Source organism: Pteropus medius, unplaced genomic scaffold (genome assembly GCF_902729225.1).
Source record: "Pteropus medius unplaced genomic scaffold, Ma_sr-lr_union100, whole genome shotgun sequence".
NCBI lineage: Eukaryota > Metazoa > Chordata > Mammalia > Chiroptera > Pteropodidae > Pteropus > Pteropus medius.
In genome coordinates this window covers 6,890,414-6,915,100 of record NW_024347788.1, presented here as the reverse complement: position 1 = coordinate 6,915,100, position 24,687 = coordinate 6,890,414, and the positions used below count along the sequence as shown (strand labels likewise).

Below are 24,687 nucleotides of genomic sequence, written 5' to 3'. Positions count from 1 at the left end.
AAAGACATATAACATTTGCTCTAAACAAATTAACCTAGTTTGCATTGACAGAATAATTTTTATGCCAATGCTATATACAGTATATCCAGCAAAATTTCTTTCACCCGATTCTTTTGTTTAGAGGTTGAAGATGGCAGACCTCTACTTCTTTAAAAATATTAAATAATTATGACATTTCCCAGAAAGGGAATGTTTTCTTCCTCGTTTCTCTAGTCTAAATTGGTAACAGTTTAATGGGTCAAGGAACCTAAAATTTTCTGTAAGCATTTATCACAAGTATTAAATATTTTAATTCATTTTCATTTCCATGTTTAACCTGTAATTTTCCTAAATGGAAAAATAAATTCTAATACTAAAAATATGTCCTCAAATATTATTACAACTTTACATTTTTATACTTCAAACACTAGTTGAGAAGGTAGAGGAGAAAAATCATTACATACTAAGTTGCAGGGCTTTTTCCAAACCTTCATAATAACACCAATTTTCTGCATTCCGATCAATCAAGTTTTTGAATACTTCACTGGCTTCTTTTAATCTTCCCAATTTCAACAGCATTTCTCCTAAAATTAAGTTTAAAGTCACATTCACTTTACGTAAAGATTAAATACCTTTCTGATCCCAGACATTTCACTAAGCGTTATGAGTACAGCAGATGTTTATGTGCCTCCCTTTGGGTAATGCTGCATTTTATATAATTAAACACAGACTAATGTACAGCTTGCCTTCATTTACACATTCTACTATACTAACAATCATTTCTGGCTCCCTCCAACATCCCGAATATACATGTCCGATATTAATTTGTCAGTACAAATCTTTGTCTTATGTATATTTTTATATATCTTTTACTAAAGATAACAAACTTACTAAAGATAACTAAAGACTCTCTACACATACTGGTAAATAATTCTAAGGAAATATCCCTATCTTCCTTCTGCAAGATGTAAATGTACTTTTCCTGATCAAGTCATATATTAAATAATTCTCTATTCAATTCTCCTAATTTCCTTTCCAGGTCACTAAAGAGTTAACTCAGGAAAATACCACTAAATACCACTTCACAGCAAGAAACCACACAAAACATGTTCACATGTGAGTCACCTCCTACATTCAATTTTTATGTGGCTTTTATTAAGCTACACAATATGAGAAATGAGGATCTAAACTTCTCAAATATAATGGAAAGTACACATACTCCAAGATCAGATTGTCTCAAAAAATAATTTATATCAACTTCCTATCCCTAAGATTTCCCATTTCCCCAAAGAATCTACTTCAAACAAACAATTCTCTGAAATGTCTTTAGTCATATTATTTCAGCTTTCCTCAACTTGGAGGAGGCAGCATATTATAGTGGTTATTATATACTATTATTTTATTATTTTTATATATACTATTCAAGCTGTAGAGTAAAACTAGGTATAATTACTAGTTTTCCTACATTCTAGCTTTGTGATCTTGAACAAGTTACAAACATCCAATGTCCATTTCCTTACTTCTAAAATATCAACCACCTCAGTCAGCTTTTGTGATGATCAAATGAAATAATTTAAAGAGTTTAGCACAGTGTTTGGTACAAAGTCAATACACATAAACATTTGCTACTTAAAAACACAAACATGCCCCATTCCTCCAGAATTAACTTCTGGTCAGTCCAATTTTTCCCCTGTTTACACTAGATATAACAGACAACAGCATATTCTTCAATTCCAAAAATGTTGTTATCTGCTACCACCACAAGGTAAAAGTTTATTACTAGGGAAATATAAAGGACAAGTAAGTACACTAGCATATTCATAAAGTAAATAAAATGTCTAACTTTATTTTAGAAGTGTTTAAAAGTATCTTAATATGCTAATGGCTACAAAACACATAAACGTCTAAGTATCAAAGGTCTCTGGGCCTGCCAAGTTCACTGAAAAAAAAAAAAATTACCCTAACCTGTCCCTGTAAGCAACACAAAGCACTGGCTTTATAGTCAAACTGATGGCCCCCAAATTACCCTCACTAGCAACACGTGCTACGACCTGTAGGATCTTTAAACCAGAATTTATCTTATTATAGCATCTCCCCTTTTAATCACTGCATTCCCTATAGATGCTATAAGACACAGAGAAAGCAACCCGAGAGTCAAGATTTAAACAGGAAATAGCAATAATACATCAGAACATAAAAATAATTATCCACATTTTACCAATAGTCTGAAAAATAATGTTGTAGTCAATATTGTTATTATTATTATCCACAATAAAAACTAAGTCAGTTGCTCGCCATACATTAACAGGAGTAGAGTACGGCAGTTAAAAGGAAGGGCTCCTGAACAGACATGAAGGAACCTTAAATGTATTAAGTTAAAGAAGCCAATATGAAAAGGCTACACACTACATAATTCCAAATATATGGCATTCTGGAAAAGGAACTACTATGCAGACAGTAAAAGGATCAGTGGCTGCCAGGGTTGGGGTCAGGGAGAAACAAACAGGGCACCAAAGCTTTTTAGGACAGTGAAACCAGTACTCTGTATGACACCATGATGGTGGCTGTGTCACGGGAATGTAAACTCCATACTTTGGGTGGCCAGGATGTTTCATGTAGGTTCACTGAGTGTAACACACGCAGCACTCTGCTGGGAGTGCTGACAGCGGAGGAGGCTACACATGAGTAGAGACGCAGGGTATATTGGAAATCCCTGTACCTTCTACTCAATTCTGCTATGAACCTAAAACTACTCTAAAAAATAAAGTCTATTAAGAAAAATTTGTTTAGGTAATGGCTCCGAAGTGAGAAAGATGTGTTTGGAAATTAACTCTACCACCTAAAAGGTGACTTTGGGCAAGTCCTTATATCTCTAAGCCTTGGTTCCTCCAACTATAAAACGGGAAAACAAATAGTACCCATGTCAGAAGCACTAAAGATGTAAATGAAATAAAGCAGTTTAAGCAATTATCATACTCCATAATTATCTTTATTAAGCTTTAAAGTTCTGTAACTATATGAAATTTTAATTTTAAGCTAATTATTTTAGTTGGACATTCTATTTAATACAGTACTGCTCATGAAATGAGTAATCAATAAGCAAAGCTTTGTTAAGAAAAAATGTGCATGACCCTTTGTTGATGAACATTTTTAACAAATTATTTATCAGGAGCCAACCTTCATAATTAGCCCATAATGAAAATAAAGGAATCTTGCTTTCATGATGATCCTAATGTCATTACATATATATATCAAATGAGAATAGCAAATATACACATACTGGGGCGTGGAACATAAAGGCAGTATTATATACTGGTTAAGAAAGAGAAAACGGAATCCGGAATCAAAATCCCTGGACTCAAATCCAGCACTACCCAGCTTACTAATCCATGTGACTTTGGGCAAGTCATTTAACCTCTCTGTTCCTCAGTCCCTCAACTCTACAATGAATATAACTACATCACGGGATTGTTATGACAATTAAATTAATTAATAATGGCTTAATAATAAGTGTTTAGAACACTGACTGATACGTAGCAAGTCTTATTTAAGTGTTAAAACAGAATTAAGTACGTAGTTTCTGTTCTTTTCTTTAACTGAGGCCATTGAAAAAGAAAAAGCAAGTCAACTTACCTTTAATTTCTTCCACCAAAAGTTTATCACATATTTGTTTCTCGTATGTTTCTATATGCTCCAAAGATTCCTGAACTAGATCTGCTTCTCTCATCACTTGATTCTGGTATAATATCAGTTCACTATATTCATAGTCGATTTTGTTGGGAGGAACCTAAAAAAATAAAAGATAAAGAAAGACTAAATTATCTTATTTTACATAATTACATAAAGTAGTTATAGATCATTGCTTTCTCAGGAAGTATTTCACACAGACTTAAAAAAGGAATCCACAAGAAATTAAAAATAGCAGAGTGATTAACAGAAAGATTAATACAGTCTTTAAAATAAAGGGGTGGAACTTCTGTATATAGCTAAGTGAACAAGTCAGCAAATCCTACACTTCCCAAAAAAGTAGAAAATGGTTAAAATTCTAAAAACTCTACAATAAAAAACCTACTAGAACTAATAAAGGAGTTAGACAAAGTGACAGAATACAAAATCAATTCTATTTCATATACATACTAGCAACAAACCTAAAAATGAAATTAAAATAATTACATTAACAGCATCAAAAAGAACAATATATTTAGAAACAAATTTAAGAAACAAGATCTATATGCTGAAGACTACAAAATATGCTGAAATTATAGACCTAAATAAATGGTTATAAAGTCCATTCTACAATCAAGAATCAGAATACTCAATAATGTTTTGATGCCAATTCTCCCCAAATTGATCTATAAATTTAATACAATCCCTATCAAACTCTCAGCAAGATTTTTGCAGAAATTTATTTACAAGCTAATCCTAAAATTCAAATTGAACTAAAAGGAGCCCTACATGGCCAAAAGAACCTGAAAAAGAACAGAGGAGGAAGATAAGCATTTGAAATTTCGAACTTACTATTAAGCTACACTAATCAATACGATGTGGCACTGGCATAAGGATAGATGTATAGATCAACAGAACAGAATACAAGGTCCAGAAATAAGCCTTTATATTCTAGTCAATTGATTTTCTACAAAAGTGCTAATGCAATTCAATGGAAAAAAAGGTAGTCTTTTGAACAAATGATAGTGGGACAATTAAATATCCATATGCAAAAAGTGACACATAATTCACACCATACACAAAAATTAACTCAAAATGGATCACAGACCTAACTGTGAGTACTAAAACTATAAAAGAAATCTTAGAACAGCAGAAAAATCTTTGTGATTTTTCTACGCATAAAAGAAAAATTGGTCAATTGGATGTCATCAAATTATAAACTTTTCTTCTTCAAAAAATGCCAGTAATAACATGAAAATACAAGTTAAAGACTGGGAGAAAATATCTGCGGATAGTACAGCTGATAAGGAGTTTGTACTAAGAATATATAAAAAATTCTTACAACTCAGTTGTTAAGACGAATAACCCAATTAAAAAATAGGCACAAGTCTACGGCCATGCCACCCTGAACGTGCCTGATCTCGTCTGATCTCAGAAGCTAAGCAGGGTCGGGTCTCGTTAGTACTTGGATGGGAGACCATCTAGGAATACCAGGTGCTGTAGCTGTTAAAAAATTATGAAATAAAAAAAACCAAAAAGGCACATATTTGAATAGACACTGCATCAAAGAAGAAATATAAATGGCTAATAAAAATATGATAAAATGTTCAACATCATTAGTTATTAGGAAAATGCAAAATATCGTTAAAACAGATAACTATTACTCATCCATTAAGATGGCTATTGTCAAATAATAGGTGCTGGGGATGGGTAGAAAATGGAACCCTCATTCATTGCTGGAGAGAATATAAAATGGTTCAGCCACCTAGGAAAACAACTGGGCAGCTTATTAAAAAATTAAGTATATACTTATGAAAAAACCAAATAATTTCATTTCTGGGTATGTATCCTAGAGAAATAAAACATGAGCACACATGAATTTGTCTGCAAATGTTCATAGCAGCATTATCTGTAATAACTAAAGTTAAAAACAATCCTTATGTCCACCAATTAATGAATGGATAAACAAAGTGTGGTATGTCCATGTAATGAAATAGTATTCAGCATTAAGAAGAAATGAAGTACTAACATATGCTCTAATATGGATGAATCTCGAATGCTGAATAAAGAAATCTAGAGACAAAATACTACATAACCATTGCTTTTATATTATTGTACATGCCTTATTTAGAACATGTGGAGGACTTATGTTCTGTAAGTCTTCTCTGAACTAGGCTCAGAGAGCAAGGCAGGGACAGAAATATAGAACAGAGAACTGTTATAAACACTCTGTAGTGAGAATTAGTTGATAAATAAAAAAAGTCTATCACTCCAGCATGTAAAATTAGTTTGGCTTAGCAGTCCAAAAAATACCTTGATTTTAGAGTAACTGTCAAAAGAAAAAATTTTCATCAAGAAAATACAAAGAGGATGATGTCAGCAAAAATGGCAGAGTAAAGACCTCCAAAAACATGTCTCTCCATAAAAGAAACGAAGGAACTGGCAAGAATTCTCAGAACTCTGGAAATTAATGAAAGCCATGCAGCAACTTGGGAAGCACTTACTAAAGAAAAATGGCTGAATCTTGGTAAGACAAGTGAGCTCTGTGGAGTTTTAATTTGCCCTAGTCCTAGTCCATACTCTCCAGCTACACGGTAACCTAGAAAAATAAGCTTGTATCCCCAGGGCACCTTGACAGCCACCAGAGAGAACAGAATAAACTGGAGCTCTTTCAAAGCTGCATTCACAAGAAACTGATTAACTGACCTATCTGGTTGGCCCATTGCAGGACCTCACATACAAGGTAATCTCTGAGCCTGCCCAGAGCAAAGAGCCTTAGGGGAAGGGAGAGAGCCAAAGGTGCTTGTCAGAAACAATTATAGACAAGTGTTTTAGCTTTACGGTGCCTAAAGTAATGAATAAAAGACAGGGCAAACAACAAACTAATCAAAAATCTTAAAAGCTGGGAAATGTGATGTCCAAAGGAGCTCTGAAAAGCACCACACACATAGAGCTATGCACATGCTCAGGAAAGACCTGAGAAAGCACTAAGCTCTCACCTCTTACTGACCTTGACGCTCTGTTCAAACAAGAGGCAAAATCTAAGGCAGAGCTGTAAAATACCTTGGCTGCGTACTGATGGTATACCCCAACACAGTCACAGAGAAAATTAATAAAACTACAAGTTGGTTCTGTGAAAAGAACAACAAAACTGACAAACCTTCAGCTGGGATGACCAAGACAGAAACAGAAGACTATTAAAATCAGGAATAAAAGGAGGGACATTACTACAGAACCTACAGAAATAAAAAGGACTATAAAAGACTATCATGAAAAGTTGTATGCCAATGAATTAGATAACGGAACAGATTAATTCCTAGAAAAACTAGAGCTAATGAAATTGACTTGAGAATAGAAAATCTGAATAGACCAATAGCAAATAGAGAATAAACTAGTAGTAATCAGTGAACTTCCAATAAAGTTAATAAACTTTCACTAGTAATCAATGAACTTCCTGATGCCATCACAGGTGAATGCTACCAAATGTTTGCACCATCCTTCACAAACTATTCAAAAAAAACAGGAGGGAACACTTCCCAACTTATTCCAGGAGGTCGGACACAAACATCAAACAAAAAGAAAACTAAAGACAATCTCTCTTATCCCAACATCTACCTTAACCTCACAAATAATCAAGGAAACACAAAAGAAATATGAGATAAACTTCTTTACATCTAGAAGACTGAAAATATAAAGCTACAAGAGCCAGCAAGGATGTTGGGGAAACAATAATTGTAAAACCTTGCTGGTGGGTATATAAATTAGTATAGCTACTCCAGAAAGTAATAATAATACTTGGTAAAGCTGAAAACACACACACAGCTACAACTCTGAAATTCCAGTTTTAGGTATACACTGAAGAGACACTCACAAATGTGGCTAATGAAACAATAGAAAACAATATTCATTACAGCACTGTTTTTTAAGAGACTAGAAAGAAGAAACTATGGCTTACTGATATAATGAAACACCAAATAGCAGTTAAAAATAGGTAAACTAGCTCTACGTGAATCAACATAGATATATTTCAAGAAATGTTGAATGAAAAAAAAACTGCCTATCACTCATGTAGATTTTTAAGTATACCACGTAAGAGGAACTTTCATGAACTTATAGAGAATGTAAACGCATAGGAATGAGCTGTACTGGTTTCAGAATAGTGGCACTCTCTAAGGAGGCACATGAAAAGACTTTAGCTATTCTGTAATATCTCATTTCTTTAAAAAATAAAATCTGGAGCAATTATGGCAAAATATTAACATCTATTTAATTTCTCATACATATTTTTAATATTTTTCTATTTTACATATATATTAAAATATACTTAACATGTTTATATCAAATATAAAATATATATTATAGAAACAATTTCCACAGTCAAAACTATTTTTATGCAGTCTTTTCTTTATACATTTGAATACTATTGAAATTATAGTGTACAAATTTTTTTATATTATGTATTTTGTATTAAGAATTTACATCTAGAGGAGGTCAGTTATTTCAAATTTTTCCAATTATTTCAAATTTTTTTCAAGTTTTTCCATAGGTCTCGAATTATTTCAAATTTTTTTCAAGTTTTTCCATAGGTCTCGAAGACTTTAATTCATATTTGGGGTGGGGACAATACAGAAATCAACTATTTTAGTTTGTGAAGGTAGGAGAAAATGTTCAAATGAACTTCTTACCTGCTGAGTTTGTCTAAATTCTTCCAATAGTTTTAGTGCCATGTCATAATCTTTCAGCAAATGGTATGCGATAGCATATCCAATCCAGGAAGCACGCTGCGTCGGGCGCAACTGAAGAAGCTGATACCTTGTCTCCTTAAAAAAATAAGACAAAATTGTCTTAATTTTTTTTACTTTTTTAACTTTCTATAAAATGTATTTCATCAGTTTAAGAAAACAATTTAATGCCTTTAATTCCTTTCTAATGAACTCAATGAACAAATATCAGTTTCAGAATAAAATAGAAATATCTTTTACGTTCTTTATCTAAATTACTTAAGTTCTAAAATACCCCATAATGCTGATTGTAAGGCTGTCACCAAAAAAACTGTCCTTGGGGTCCATGCTTTTGGGCTGACTTATAAAATTACCTTTATGTAACAGAATTCCTTTTAGTAACTAAACATGTTAGAAGAGAGACTAAGATAGTTTTTTATTAAACTAAGTCTGCTGTTTATAAAATTATTATATGAAATTACAATGCATTTACATTGTTATAACAGGCCCCAGAAACAGGATGGACACAGCCGGAGGGACTCAAACATCTGGGCTTTTCTAGCAGAAACCCCACTGCTGCCACTCTAAGACAGCTCAGTGTCCGTGACACTAGGGAGAAAACACCAGGAATTCCACCTTGGTGGCCCCAGAAGGTTCACGGTATCTTCACCAGAAAACCCCACCTCTACACAGCCCTCACTTCTTCACAGCTCCTATCTGCCTCCGAGTTTCAGGCAAGTGCAGCTGCCTAGAGGAACAGGGTCTCATGAAGAATACCGGCTGCAACGAACAGGGTTTTGAAAATGTACTGTTTAGCTCCCCTGATTCTGTGATTCGAATGGGTGCCATCTGCACTATACGCCACAAGGAGTAACAGGAGTAACAAAAACAACTTAGTATCAGTCTGCCGCCTTCATGTGTGACTGGTTCCTTTAGGCATCTAAGATTAAACTGTACCGCTCTCATCCCTTATGGTCAGTGCTGCCTCTCTGACCCTCCCCTCCTTCGTTGAAGTCTGGATCCGTTTTCTTCTCTCTGCCAAATCCTGCCACTATCCTGAGCAACGCAACACTGTGGCTCACCCATCCAACAATCTATCTTCTTAGAACCATGGTTTCCTCATGTTTAATGATCTCCTCCACCCCTCCCTAGGGACCCACTCCCACAACCACACCCTAGACCTTACAGCCTAAAATCATAAATTCAAATACCTCACTGCCTGGCCACAGCTCCTATGCTGCCCACAGTTTCACTTTGCTTGGACACCACCAGTACCTCTAGTTCCTTGAGTCCTTCACTTCCAACCACCATCTTCGTTTATTTCACTATCCCTCTTAGGAACCACTATCATGCCGATATTCTTCATGTCTTTGCCTCATGCCTAAAGATAACCACTAACTCTCACCACACCTAGGCAGAAGAATGGTTATTACTGAAGAACAGTTATTATTATTAAGCTCAGCCAAACCCTTGAAACTTGAGCAAAAATCTAGGCACAGGGTATAAGGACTTACATGGCAGAAGAAAGGCAAAAGTAAAGAGTAAAGGAAAGATTTATTTAAAGAGAGCTGCTAAGAGCTGGTGGTTCCCTTCACGTAAGGGCGTGAGAGAATTCCGTTTCAGACAGACTGAGTTTAGGAGACTAAGTGGAGCGGGCACGTGGAGATGCCCCGCAGAGCTGAAGGTGTCAGGGGAAAGGCCTGGACTACAGAAAGGCTGATGCACGCGGTCTTCCTCACGTTACTTTACACTTACTGACCCACAGGAAAGCCAATTAATCTCTACATTTAGATTTCCGTTATAAAGATTAAAATTTACCAAATCTGTAAATGTTGAACCCACAAAGAATCTAGTACAGAATTTACACATGAGGTTATCTAGTTTTTTAAAAAGCATTAAATAAATAAAGTTATCCTTTTTTGATGATCAAGTATGCAGTTCCACAACTATTACTGGGGGAAGGTCCCAAGTGACTTTCCCCTCCGCTACAGACTAAAATGAACAACTCAAGCTACAGGTTCTTGGCTTATACCCATTTCATTCTGAATTCACATGCTTTTAAAATATATCCGTTGTAAAAACGTGTAGACTTAAGCTAAAGTACTTACTCGGTAACCTTCAAGGTCTCTCATTTGGATCTGCAGCAGAGAGAGATCCCTCAAAATTTGCAGATTATCTTTATCTAATTTGAGGGCATTTCGGTAACACTTAATAGCTTCATCATACTTCTTATCAGAACGCTGCAGGAGTCCATACACATGCCAGCCTATGAAGTTAAGGAAATAGAGACGTTCACAGGTACTAGAATATTCTATGCTATATCTCTAACATAAAGCTCACTTTAACTAAACGGTTCCTTTGTCTGAGATTTACTTCAGAATGATGGGGTGGAGGGGGGTGGAGGGAAGGAGGTAGCGAGCCAAGTGCTAAAAGATAACATGAGATCAGTCTTGACTGACAACTGTGAAGTTACTGAAGCCGAGTGATGGGAAAGTGGGGGTTCATTATTCTGTTCTATTTGTGTACGTGTCTGAAATTCTCTTTTTCTATATAACCTTAGAAAATTCTTGGTAAAATTCTTCACGGTCCCTACCTTCTACTCCCTCACTCTCCTACCCCAGGACCTCGATGTTCATTTTGCCTTCATCACTATGTATTAAAACAGAATACATACCAAAATGGCAATTATCTTTTGAAACAAATTTATATTCAATCAACTCTAAAACAACATGTAACCATCAGTTAATTCATCAGTGATATGAAAAAAACACAAAAATTAAGTTTTTATTTATTGTAAATTAAAGGCTTAGCATATCTTGGAGCCAAAAAACTATCATACTTACATGCCCTCTCTCTTCACTCACGAGTGAGCACTGGGATAAAGAAGTAACTATATAGTATTTTGAGAGAATCCTGAGCTTAGTACATGAAAACGCTACTAAGACTACTGATGTTCAATACTGGTAAATAGATTAATTAAATGTACAAAAATTAAGAAACAGGGCAATATGTGAAAAGGTTGTGAATAAACATGTAGATGAGCAAAACAGAAATGAAAATCAATTTCGATGATCCAGCCTTCAAAAGTATTTTCGGTTTTTTACAAACTGGGATACTAGACAGAAAAAACATCAACCCTGAGTACCCAGTGAAGTAACAGATGTCCCCGTGCAGCCAAAACGAGCTGAAGAAATAACGCACAGTCACACTTAATACTCAATGCGTTCTTCTGAAATTTCCAAAAGTAAGTTTAAAAAACACAAATTTTACTCTACAGGTTAACTACTGTACAGTAAGTCATTACTTGGAATGATGGGAAAGTATTATTCAGTTTATGGATGTACAGGGGAAAAATGGACTTTAAATCTCATATAATTATCAAAGTTACTTTTCTCTCACACTAAGCACAACTGAAGTAAATACATACTGAATAGGGATGCTTTAAAATACTCCAATAAATAAAAAACAAGGCATAGGGAACAGATGAAACTAATACTACAAAACGTTGATAATTACTGAAACTGAGTAATGGGTACAAGAGTTCATTAAATTCTATATAGATTTGAATTTTTTCATAGTAAAGTTTTTTTTCATTAGAATTAGGAAAAAACTAGTAAATGGAAAATACATTTAAGAATTAAACTACTCAACCACTGCAAAAGGATACAGACATGGCTCTTGACATCGTTACGAAGTCCTTTACGAACAAATTCATATGCTTCTTCTTTTTTTCCTAAACAATTCAGTGTTAAGCCTTTCATAGCCAAAGTCTCTGAAAAATATTTTTAACCTCTATTTACACATGATTCAAATTATTTTCTTAGCACTATTTTAATATCTGAAATCTGCCACAGTAAGAGGAATATCTCTTCAAATACAAAAGTAAAACTGCATTTTAAGTATTTCCTTAAAGTTTAGCCCAAGTCCTTTTCTGAAATTCCTTAGACTGGGTCTAAGTTGCTAAATGCTTTCTGCCCTTTAGAAGACTCTATAAAGGGGGCTGAGATTATTCTGCCGAGAAAAGGTAACACAGCAGGCACCTGAGTCCTGCTGAGTTACACCTACTGCAGCAGTCCACACCCTTCGCCTTAGATTCAATTCTAATCAAGAATCAAACCATCTGATTTACACCCCACAAAACAGTCTACCTTAACTAAGAGATAGTCACAATTTAAAAATTACCTTAATCAATACTGGAACAGACTGCATTTTTGGCAGAGAGTTTATTCCAACTAATGCTAGTTAGGCTAATTAACATCAGTTTGCATTTCAAGAGCACAACACTGGAGTGGCAACCCCAAAAAGATGTTTAAGGTAGTTCATATAAGATGGTTTAGAATGAAAGAACTCTGAATAATCCACAAGAAGGAAATTAGACAAGAACAATGGTTTTCAAATTGGCTTCTATGGACTACTGACCATGGTGGTCCAGTGTCCAGACCCATAACCAAATGCCTTCTTTTATCAATTTACACATAATGAACTTCCCACAAGCTTCCCTTTAGATAAGGGATCAATAGCTAAAAGGCTTGAAAACAAGCTTTAAATTTCTAAAATTCTATGAAATGAAGACGTCTTTCCATTTCCTTCAAAGAACATTTTAAATGTTATTAGAAAGTTGAGCCGGGTCAGCCTGTTTTCCCAAATAAGACAGTCTCAAGAATTACCCAAGTCTAATATTCAGAGACCCCAGTTAGCTTTGATCTGCTACAGGACCATAATTTCCATACCTAACTCGACCCATCCTTTTAACAAAAACTGGTTATCAGTGAAAAAGGATGAGAAGCAAATACAGACTTATTAATATCAGTGCTAAAAAAAACAACTCAAGATAAGCAATCTAATAATAAACCAGTGGTGTCATATTTACATATAAAGGTCAGCAGGTATATAAAACACATCTACCAAAGAATAAAACGCATTTGACTGTATCTTCATACAACTTCTGTATTGCAAATACTGTCCTAATTTATGCATAGGAAATCAAAGAATACATTTAAATTCTATTTAAAGTAATATATGAAATTAAGCCTATAAAAATGTGTATATACTCCAACTGTTCCCCAACCAACCACTTCTCATCTAAAACTAAAGACTGTACATACGCCTAAACATAATAGAAGTAAAGGAACCCAGAATAAGACTGATATGAAGTATAACTGAATATGTTAAATATTCACACATCTAACAGAGAGCTACAAGGCCCTGGATCCTGGGGAAGCATGCTTCAGTCCCTGTTAGGAATGTGATCTGTCCCCAAAGCAATCTCTCGCAGATGAGACGATACCTCCATGTTCAGCAAATTTTGGATTTGAAAGAATCATCTTGCAAAACTTGAGGCCATTTTTGTACTGCTTCTGTTCATAACATTTCTGTAAAGAAAATGAACAAAAAATTGTTTTATAAAATGAATATACATGGAGTAACTTTTCACTGCATTATATAAATCCTAAATTCACAATCCAAAATTGTTCTAGTATCTATTTTCACTTTACAGAAGATTAAAAAAAAGTAAACAGTAAACAAAAAAATTTAATTGTCAACCAACACTGCTACAGCTTTTCTATATTCAAAATCAAAAAGCAAAAACATGTGGTAACAACACAGAAAAATACTAGAAACTGCATTAAAAGCCGTTGCTCTTAGAAGAATGGAACCAAGTCTATGGCCATGCCACCCTGAACACGCCCAATCCCGTCTGATCTCAGAAGCTAAGCAGGGTCGGGCCTGGTTAGTACTTGGATGGGAAACCACCTAGGAAGACTAGATGCTTTAGGCATTAAAAAAAAAGGATGAAACCAAGGTATACACACACAAAAAAATACTGCTATACTATTATTATGTGTCTATACAAATCTTGTTATTACTCATATTAATTCCTTAAGGTAGGTATCATTACCTCCACCTTACAGATGTGGAAAATGAAACTTAAGAGGTCATAAAATTTGTTTATAAGTGGCTCAGCTTAGTTGCAAACTCTAGTGTGACTCCAAAGACCATGGTCTTTTAATCACTGGTCGGATACAAGGGTAAGCAACCTCTTTATTCCTAAATGCTACCAGCCAGGCTAAGTCATCGGTTACTGTCCTCCACAGCCACTGATCATGAGAACATCTCATCTCCATTCAGTCACCTTCTCCTTTACGTTGTTATGGGTGTTCTTTCTAGTACATAACATGCCAAGCTTGTCCCCACCTCAGGGCCTTTGCACCTGTGTTCCTCTACCCGAAACGTCCTTCCCCAGATCTTCCCATGGCTGATTCCCTATCATCGGGGTGTCAAAGTCACCTACCTGACCACTCTATCTACTACTGCTAGCCTCCTACCCAGATACGAACATATTCTCTATCATACTGCTCTATTTTTACACAGCTCTATCATCTCCTGAAATTCCTATTTATGTGATTACTTACTTAGTGTCTCTCCTTTCCACCACACTATAAGCTCCATGAGAACAGAGATCTTGCCTAGTTTAAACATTGCTGCATCCTCAGGTTCTAGACAAATGAGCACAGCTCGATAAAAACAGCCTACTACCCTCAAAAAAGTACGAGTGAAAAAGGAGGAAATGATTGATCCTTGCAGCAGGTGTGGGATGTGGAGGGGAGAATCAGAACTTAGTGTCCATAGAAAAAAATGTTTAAAATTAGGCTTCTTGATTGCTTCTGGGTAAGGGGAACTTAGTGGTTGGGAGAAACCGAAATTTTGAAATATGCAAATATACTACCTATTCTAAAAATAATTTAAAGGAAAAGTAAAGAGATAATCTGAATTTGACTATAGAAGTTCACCTGACAAATGATAAGAAAAAAAATAAGCAGAAGGAACTACTGGGGAAGAAAAAAGGAGAAAATTATTATAGGTTTTTTGACTTACCAAGTGATCTCAAAAGTAATAATAATCATACTACCAATAACAGTAATGATAATACTTAACACTTATTGGAAATATTTACTATGTGTCAGGCACTGTTCTCATTTAATCCTTACTTAAGTCCCAGGAAAGCGTATGAGATGCATGTTTTCTCCATTTTAGATGGAGCGATTGAGGCACACTGGTTTTCACAGCCGAAAGTGTTAAAGTCACAATTCAAACGCAGGCAGTCTGTCTCCAGCACCCAAGAACTCAGGTTAAAGAAAAGTCTTAAGTTCAGTAAGGAATATATGCTTAGTAGAAAAGATAGATTCTAGTTTCAACTTTTCTACTAACCAGAGAACCTGAGACACTCATTTACCATTCCTGGGTCTGATTGTCTCATCCATAAAAGAGGGCATGGAATAGCTCCAAAATTCAACAAAATGTAATGCTAAGAGCTAGTTGAGGAATAATAAGACAGGCAGGCATAAGCCACGCAGAACATGTGACAAGCTAGCTGATGAATTTGTATGGATATGTTTATGTATACTGATAACTAATAAAAATTTACTGCTGCTGACAAAGCACTTTGGTCCACAAACCAAACTTAAAAAATAATCTCATTATAGACACTTCTGTTTGTCAAGGAATTCGATGTAGCAAAATTTTACCCACATTTATTGCAATGGTGAGATAATGAAATCACTCGCTTTTGCAGCACCGTCCTAAATTCATGTAACCTTAAAATAAACATTATACGCCTGGAGAGGAAAATGTTCAGCATTTCCCAATTTATTTGGGGATAAAGTTAACTTAGCAGCAGTTTTAACTTTTCTGTAACTAGAATGTAATAAATCATGTAGTTTTTCCTCATTCTAATAATAACATGATTTAAACTACAAAATATCCATATATAAAGTGTGTTCTGTCATCTTTTAAGTAAAATGTCACATGCCCTGAAATCTAATAATGATTTATAGATGACTTTTCATTAACATATTTCAAATTCCCTAGACAAAAAAAAAATCCCATCTGAAAGGACAAAAAAGTTCACTTGTCCAGTTCCATACTGTGAAAAACATAGAGAAAAATTTTAATATAGGAAAAAACATATACTAAAAAGCTGAGTGAAGCAATCTGCCACAATGCTTTAATTAGAACTTTTTGTTTTTACACTTGTCTCCCATTATTTGCCCAACACTAAGCACCATTTAAAATTAAGACGAAACTTTTATCTCAGTTACTATGTTATCTTTTTTTAACATTCTGAAGAATAACTTTCTATTAGCTTAAAACAGAACAACTTCTATGAATTTTTAACTGCCACTGATAACACTTGAAACATTCTAAACTTAGTATCTTATTTATGGTAAAGGTAACCAACAGCTAAAACTCACATAACACAGGCTCTAAATACTAAATTCACCCTTAAACTCTAAACGCTTATGCTCAGATGAAACGACAAATTAGGAAAGAAATAGCTATTTACAATATTAATTTAAAATCTATGGCCCCTAGTTTTGCGGAGAAAAGCGAAGGCAGGCTGCCTCTCCTCCCTGGAAGAACGGAACCTGCAAAACCGTGAAGCCCCCAAGGACGCTGGCACACAACCTACAGAAAACACACTTCTGGGCCGGGCAGCGGTCATCACAACAGCGCCAGTATTCAGCTTTCTGCTCGGAAACTAAGTAAATGCTCCAGCGCAAATCCAGCCTGTCCGCAAGGCTTTCATCACTTACCCAAGGCAGGGCCTGTGCGAGGTAAAAGCAAAGTGCCGTGTTCGACGTGATAACTTAGAAATGCAGTCTGTGTCATGTATTCGCTTCCCAAAGAGGTAAAGTACACCAAAAACACGCATGGTCCCCCCCACCAGGAGGCCCTGCCGCCCAGGGCCCCGGTCCCACCTTCCCGCACCCGGCGTGCGTCTGAGCCCCACCGCGCCGCGGGGTCGCCCCGCTTTAGCAGGGATCGGGGCGCGCTGGGCAAAAGATTAAACGCAAAGCAGGAAACGAACACCTGGCCGCGGGGACGCGGGCAAAGGAAGCTGGGAGGACCGGAGCGACGAGGCGGCGAGCCCGGCCGCACGGCTGCGCGGGGGCCGCTACCTGGAGGACGCGCCCTCGCCCGGTGCCCGCGGGGGCGACGTGAAGTTTCGGGGAGGCGCGCGGACACGCTGCCCGGCGGGGCCCGGCCAGGCGCGGACTCGGGTCCTGCGGGCTCGGAGACGGACAAAGAGCAGAGCGGGGCCCGCGGCGGCCCGCGCAGGCGTCCCCGCCGGGCCGACCGCAGCGCCAGGCCCGCCGGCCACTCACCAGGATGCGCTTGAAGAGGTTGCTCTCCTTGGGCGGCAGCTGCACGGTCGGCATCGCGGCCGGCGCGGAGGCTGCGGGGCCGCGCGCTCCGTTCCGTGGAGGTGGGCGCCGGGGCGAACCGCTGCCGAGCGTCAGGTGCGGGCGACGGGCCCGTTCATTGGCCTAGACTTGGGGCTGGGTGTCCTGGGCAGGGCTGACGATGGACGCGGAGCGCGGTCTGAACGCGACGCCCTCACCTCCGGCCCTGCTTCGGGGAGAGCGGCCGCGGCTGCCGCGCTGCAAGATGGCAGGCCGGGGCCCGCCCCTCGAGCGGGCGGTGTGCGCATGCGCGGGGCGCCGGGCTGCGCGGGGCGAGGAGGGGCGGGGCGAGGGGCGGGGCGTAGGGCCGCGAGGGGCGGGGACCCGGAGCGCGGGGGCCGTGGGAAAGCCCTGGGGGGGCCGGGGCCGCGCCAACGCTCCTCTCGCCGGAACCTCGGCTCAGGTGGGGCTCACGCGCTGTCGCCCCTCATAAGTCGCTGACTTTTATTGTCCTCTGATTGTTAGGCTTGTGGCCTAAGATGAAACCCAGGATCTTCCAACTCTGGGACACTTTCTATTACACATAAAAGGTAGCACATTCCAGAACAAAACAAAGCAGGAAAAGATAGAATAGTGATAGAAATGTGTGAGTCTAGAAAGATATGAGTGAACATCGTTGACAAGAATAGCCATACATACGATATAGGTTTAATATTAAGTAATATGGAAATACTAGGTACATAAACTTACATATGTTCTGGATCTTAATTTGTGCACATTTGTGGGAACTACAGTGTAATTGATGCATAATTGCATTTTAAAGACTGTAATCAGAGGTGAGTTGGGGTTTTTCCCCTCTAGCCTCAGTATCACAGAAAGTATCACAGGAGTCTTTTAAAATAGGGAAGAGACTGTGATTTAAAAGGGGGAAGTCCAGAAGGGTCTATGGGTTCAGGACAGAAACTAGGCTCCCCAAACTGTTAGACAAGAAGTAGTCAGGGAGGGCTTCCTGGGGAACTCGGCTGCTTGGCACCTGCGCTGGGGGTAGTCTAGACGACCAAGCAGGGGCAGAGAAGTGCCAGCTCGCAGCGAGCTCATACCCAACCACTTCCGTAGTCCCCCACCCCCACTGCTTGCTCACAATAGCATTACTATTCCTGAAAATTCTTTGGCTCCCAGTTTATCTACATCCTCGAGAGTAAAGGGTTAATTGTGGGAAAAGGTGAAGCTCCAGTGCGCCAGTCTGGCCATCCCTTGACTCTGATAGGATATGGACTTTTCTAGAATGTACTTCAGCCAGCTCAAGCCACTCTGCCTCACCTCAAGGCCGATTTCAAAATGATTAATTCAATTAAGAAAATAAAAGAGAAGGGGCGCGGTAGTGTCATGCCAACTGTAAATATTCGGAGACAAGAAATGTTTATCTTTTATGGAAGTTTCCTGTGGGCCTTGCCCAGCCTAACTTACTACAAATCATTAACTCTGTGGCAGCTGCCTGATCTTCACCATGGCTCTCCCCACCCCTAAATCAGGCCGCCTACGCTGATGCTTCATTGGCACCCCACTGCCGACTTCTCCCCCTCTCCACAGCCTCCCTAGCGTCTCCCAGCAGTACAAGGGAAACCTGCAATCGCAAACACGGAGAAATTGGTGCTTACGAATATTCATATTTAATATTTTCCGCATCTGTCTTTCACACACCACGACATGCCGTGCACACGTGCCTTGGCTGTCTACACTAGGATGGAGGAGAGGGGGAGGTGAGTAACTGAAAACAACACCAATAGTGTTGCTGGTAGCCGTCAACCTAAACCTTAGAGTATGTAAAAGATGTAACACGCACAGTCAGAAAGCCTGGATTAGCCAGTGGCTGGCATTTTATTACTGACTTCCTGTTTAGCCTAGAGCAAATCTTATTTCCACCTTTCAACAGAAAATGGGGTTATAATAACATTATTGTAATCTTTCACAGCAGGGTTATGTGAATGCAATGCTTAGTCATCTCTAAGCCCACAGTAAAAAACAAATGCATTGTAAATCTGAACTCGCTGTCTCAGGAAGAACGCTGAGGCCCAACTGGTGGCATGGTAGGTCTCCACCCGGATGTTCCTTCCTGGTGCTTCACGCAGGGGGTACCTCTTTCAGAATCATGCACACAGTAAATTTACAGTAACAACATCTGTAAAGACCTTAACAGATCCCGAAGCGCTTGCTACCTACATATGGGCCAGTGAGTCTCTTGCTAAGCCTCGTACAGCCGAGGAGAAAAGAATGTTCTCTAGCATATCTAACAGAGCCAGCCAGCAGAGTAAAATCAACTAATTCGTTGCTCTTCCCATAACCGATTTAACCATATAACTAAAGGCTGGTAGGAAAGAACGCATCAGACGGCATCATGCATTACACGTCCGATGCCCCGATGCGTCTGTCCTCTCCCACCCGCCTCGCTCTCGTCGCAGAGGAGAAGCACTGCATTCCTCCCGTGCAGCACGTGGCGCCAGCTCCTTCTGCTTTTCCTGAATAGCTATTCAGCAGCTATTCCCTCCCATCCCCGCTATTTGCATTTTCTCTCTCCTTACATATCTTATAATCTGATGGGAGGAGACAGACAGTAAACACATAAGTAAACGAGAGAATTCCAGACCTCGAGAAGTCCCAGGAAGGAAATAAAACAAGGTCCCTACGAGGACCATGGGGGTTGAAGAAAGGACTACTTTCAACCAGGTACTCAGGAACGATTTCTGGGGAGGCGGTCACGTGAACAGAGACCTCAAGGACGAGAAGGGAGCAAACGAGGTGAAAAGCCAGAAAAGCATATTCTAGCTAGAGAGAATCCCGTGCAAATGCCCTAATGCGGGAACAAGATTGGCATGGTCAAAGCATAAAAGGAACAGGTGGGAACTTCAGGGTCAAGGAGGGGTTGGAGGGTCATACATGAGGGAATGTGCTGTGCAGATAGCCGAAGCTGTGGGCCAGGTTGTGCAGGGTTCGCTTTCTTGGGCAATGTGGTTTGGTTCGCTTTTATCCCATGTTCAGTGGGGAGCCGTTGCAGCATTTTAAGCAGGAAAGTGACATGATCTGATTTATTTTGTTCAAAAGTCACTCAGACTACCTACGGAAAATGGACAAGAAAGTGATAATGGGGTTTCTCCAAAAAAAAGTGGCAACTCTATTTTTCCTTAAGATTTGACTTCTGCTTCCCACAGTCTTCTGAAAATGTTCTCTGAAATACCACCAATTCGTTTGTTCAATACTTAATTACTGAGCACACTGTGACAGGCAGTCTTGTAACAAAGATGTCTTCCTTCATGATGCTTACGTGTCGGGGATTGCATAGAGGCCAAATCCGAACGTTTTTTTCAGTCCACGGTTCCTTCCTCCTCCCTGTAGCATTTCCCACAGTGGGCCGCCCTGTCCTTTCCACTCAGCTTTGTCCTCAGCCCCTTCACTGAGCACTCCCTGCCTCCTCGCCTTAATCGGTACCCAAGCCTTACCAAAGACATCGTGCCCCGTTTTACACCTTCCTTTCCTTACATATCACAGGAGTTGCTGGGGGAGAATCAGCATTTTTGCTCATCCAACTGCCTCCTTCGAATCATAATACTTCACCTTCATTTAAGGAAAGGGAAATTTATTTTGAGTCTGTATCCACCAACTCTGTCATGCTCTTCCCCTTTTCCTCCTGGTCACTATCCTTCATTCGTTCTATGCCAGATGACAATAGTCGTCTCTTCAGCTTCGCTCCTAGTATATCCATCTACTATGATTCCAGTATCTATGTGGATGGTTCAAAACCCTAGCCTTGGATAAACTGTGGTTCATCCAGATTCTGGAAAATTATCCAATGCTGAAAGAAAATGAGCTAGCGAAGCCATAAAAAGACATGGAAGAATCGTAAATGTGTATTACTAAGTGAAAGAAGCCAATCTGAAAAGGCTACATACTGTATGATTCCAACTATGTGACATTCTAGAAAAGACAAACTATGGAGACAGTAAAAAGATCGGTGATTGCCAGGGGTTGCGGGAGGGATGGGGGGATAGGCAGAGAACAGATTTTAAAGGCAGCGAAACTATTCTGTATGATACTGTAATGGTGAATACATGTGACTATACATTTGTCCAAACTTAGAGGGTGTACAACACCAAGAGTGAACCCTTGTGTAAACTATGGACTTCGGGTGATGATGATGTGTCAGTGTGGGTTCATCAGTTGAAACAAATGTTCTGCTCTGGTGGGAGATATTGATAATAGAAGAGGTTGTATATATGTGGGGGTACGAGGTTTCCATATAGGAAATCTCTGTACCTTCCACTTAATTTTTCTGCGAACCTAAAACTGCTTTAAAAGATAAAGTCTATTTTTTAAAAAAGTCCCCAGCTTTACAGTTTCTTGGTTTCATCTCCAAAGACTTTCATCCCCTACTCTATTTTAGCTACCCACTCCCATGTCCAAATTTGGAATCAGCGAGACCTGCCCCACCTCTTAAATCATAAATACCAGCAGACTACTATCTTATTTTTCTAATTATTTTTTAAATGAGATTTGTCAATATTCTTTTAACTCCAAGAAAACTTATTACAGCAGGCATCCCACATTGAAGATGAGCTCCCAGCCTGTCGGGGGAACACTGACAGAAGGGTTTTTTTTTTGTTTTTTTGTTTTTTTTTTTGCCATACATTGAGGCTCCAGCATGAAGTTAAGAGCTGTTGCTGTTATAAGGATGTTCTATATATACCTGTAATTTCTGATAATAATGACTTCAGTCAGACTCTTGGGGACAATCCATGTTCTGCTGACAGTTTCCTACCATTCTTTTAACAAACATCCGTTGATTCTTTAACAAGTGCTATTCACCCTTCACGGCGCGGGGGGTCTGGGCTGGCTCACTCACGCTCGCATTCTCCATGCACCTGTTCTTCAATGCCATTTAACTTGCCAGGGTCTGAATCACACCATTTTCTCCTTATCTAGTCATTCATTCACCCCACACTTGCAGAGCGCCCATCATTTTTCTTCTTTCTTCCCCTCTCAGCAAAAACGGTGCCTTCCGACCTGGGCAGAATCAACTTCTTTATTCCTCTCTCCTTTCTTCTCAGTTACTGTCATCATTTAATAATAACTGTTACGGAGCACTCTGTATGAGGCACGATACATAACGTGCTATTTCTCATTTAATCCTCATGAAAACCTTGTAGGAAAAACACTCTTCTCCCCCTTTTACAAATGAGAACTAAAGTTTAAAAAAAATAATAAATTTACACTAGATGACAAAACTAAGAAATGAGGGCCATCTCACCAAAGCTCATGCATTTAGCCCCTGTGCTAAATACTGGTTAGTCTCCATGGATCCCTGGCCAGCCTCCTTCAATTCATTTTCTGCATAGCTGCCAAGGGAATCTGTATTTCTTATTGCTGCTGTACCAAATTGCCACAGACTTAGTGGCTTAAAGCCAACACAGATTTATCATCATTCAGTTCTGGAGGGCAAGAGTCTGAACTGTGTCTGCGGGACTGTGTTCTGTTGAAGGCTCTGGGACAGAATTCGTCTCTTTGCCTTTTGCAGCTTCTCAAGGCCACCAACATTCCTGGGCCCGTGTCCCCTTCCTCCATCTTCGAAGCTAACAGCATAGCATCTTCTCTCCTCTCTGACCTCTGCTTCCTCTTCACATCTCTCTCCCTCTAACTCTATTGCATCTCTCTTTAAGGACCCTTGTGATTCCATTGGGCCCATCGAGATAATGCAGGATGATCTCTCCATTTTAAAATAGTCATATCTGCACAGTCCCCTTTTGCCATATAAGGGAACATTCACAGATTCCAGAGCTTAAGATGTGGACATTTGGAGGAGTGAGGGGCATTATTCAGCCAACCATGTGATCTTTGTAAAATACAAATCTAATGACTCTTATTGCTCAAAATCCTCCCCTGGCTTTCAGGAGAAAGCTGAGCCTCTTTACCTAAGTATCTGAAGTTCTTTATAATTTGGTTCCTGCCTATCTTTATAGCCTCACATCCCACCAGTCCGCATAAATTTCCTAAATTCTCAGTGAGCATCTGTGACACCCTTCCTATCTGTGCCTAGCTAACTCCTCCTTGTCCTTCAAAACTCAGATTAAACACCAGCTTCTTCCAGACGCCCTCCCTGATCCCTACCTTGATGTGGCTGCCCCTCCGCCATGTTCTCAAAACTCAGTACTCTCCTCTGACATAGCGCTCATCAAACTCTGCTGAGGCTGTTCACTTCCCCCATTAGACTGAAGTTCCTTTGGATGATACGTGTCTCATCTGACTGTGTATTCCCCATGTTTCACAATCGGTGCTTAAAATTTTTTTTGTTGTTGAATTAATCATCTTCCTGTAGCACAGAGCATGGCATCCTACATGCAGCAGAGTCAAAAATTTGTTTGCTCAGTTGAACTACAGTTGTTTATAACCTCTCAAAAACAGAAAATAATTTATCATCTTTGCAAGATATTCAGAATTTGGGATTTGTATCTTGCTCCTCAGAACTGTAAAATCTAGAATGAATATAACTTGCCAACTATAATACAAGAAAAGATTCAGCAAAATTCTAAGAGAAGTAATTGAGATTTCATCTAACTAATCACAGGGACTCGATCAGTTAGATGAGCTGATCTATGAAAAACAATGACATCTGGACTGATGTCTGTTCTCCTCACCATTGAACCTGTGGCACTTAGCAGAGTGCTTGGCACATAGTAAATATTCAGTAAGTACCGTGATGATGAAGTCAATTTGAAACAATCACACTCCAGGAAGAGGAATTAGTATTATCAAGAAAAATCGTGAGACATGGAAATGGGCAAAAAAGTGACAGGACATCCTGTTGAATAAATTATTTTTCATTACCTTTGAGCTATTTTTCAACTCTTTTAAGTTGTAGAAAACACCTAACAATGCAAGTGATTCTCGTCCTTAGAAATGCAAACTGTGTATAATGGAGAAGCGAGTAATTACTGCCTTGTGTACATTGACCAGTTTTTCATTTTTTAAACAAATTCATTACCACTTTCCTTATGGCATATTTACGTTTTCTCTTTAACTCATAAAAACAAACAAACGAACAAATAAATTTAACAGACGTACATTTCATTTTTATGCAAGGGTCATAA

General features: G+C 38.8%; 1 protein-coding gene and 2 pseudogenes across 7 annotated transcripts in view; 2 read left to right on the top strand and 1 right to left on the bottom strand.

Annotated features, from left to right (window-relative positions):
• The window catches only part of NAA16 (N-alpha-acetyltransferase 16, NatA auxiliary subunit), a 57,128-nt gene extending 39,277 nt beyond the window's left edge, over positions 1-17,851 (bottom strand). For 3 of the 7 annotated variants that reach the window (XR_005655940.1, XM_039877189.1, XM_039877195.1), the window contains exons 1-7: positions 17,534-17,851; positions 13,654-13,738; positions 12,034-12,138; positions 10,475-10,632; positions 8,331-8,465; positions 3,613-3,766; positions 444-563 (exon numbers count right to left, since the gene is read on the bottom strand). Coding sequence is in view for 6 of the 7 variants with exons in the window: in XM_039877189.1 (XP_039733123.1) it covers positions 444-563; positions 3,613-3,766; positions 8,331-8,465; positions 10,475-10,632; positions 12,034-12,138; positions 13,654-13,738; positions 17,534-17,587 (811 nt within the window). In the remaining variant the exon portion in view is untranslated. Of the gene's footprint in view, positions 1-443; positions 564-3,612; positions 3,767-8,330; positions 8,466-10,474; positions 10,633-11,209; positions 11,990-12,033; positions 12,139-13,653; positions 13,739-17,533 lie in introns of those variants that run through there. The other 4 variants (XM_039877191.1, XM_039877192.1, XM_039877193.1 and 1 more) reach the window with 4 other exon arrangements.
• On the top strand, positions 5,033-5,151 carry LOC120614575 (uncharacterized; annotated as a pseudogene).
• Positions 14,027-14,145, top strand: LOC120614470 (uncharacterized; annotated as a pseudogene).
• Positions 17,852-24,687: the final 6,836 nt, after the last annotated feature.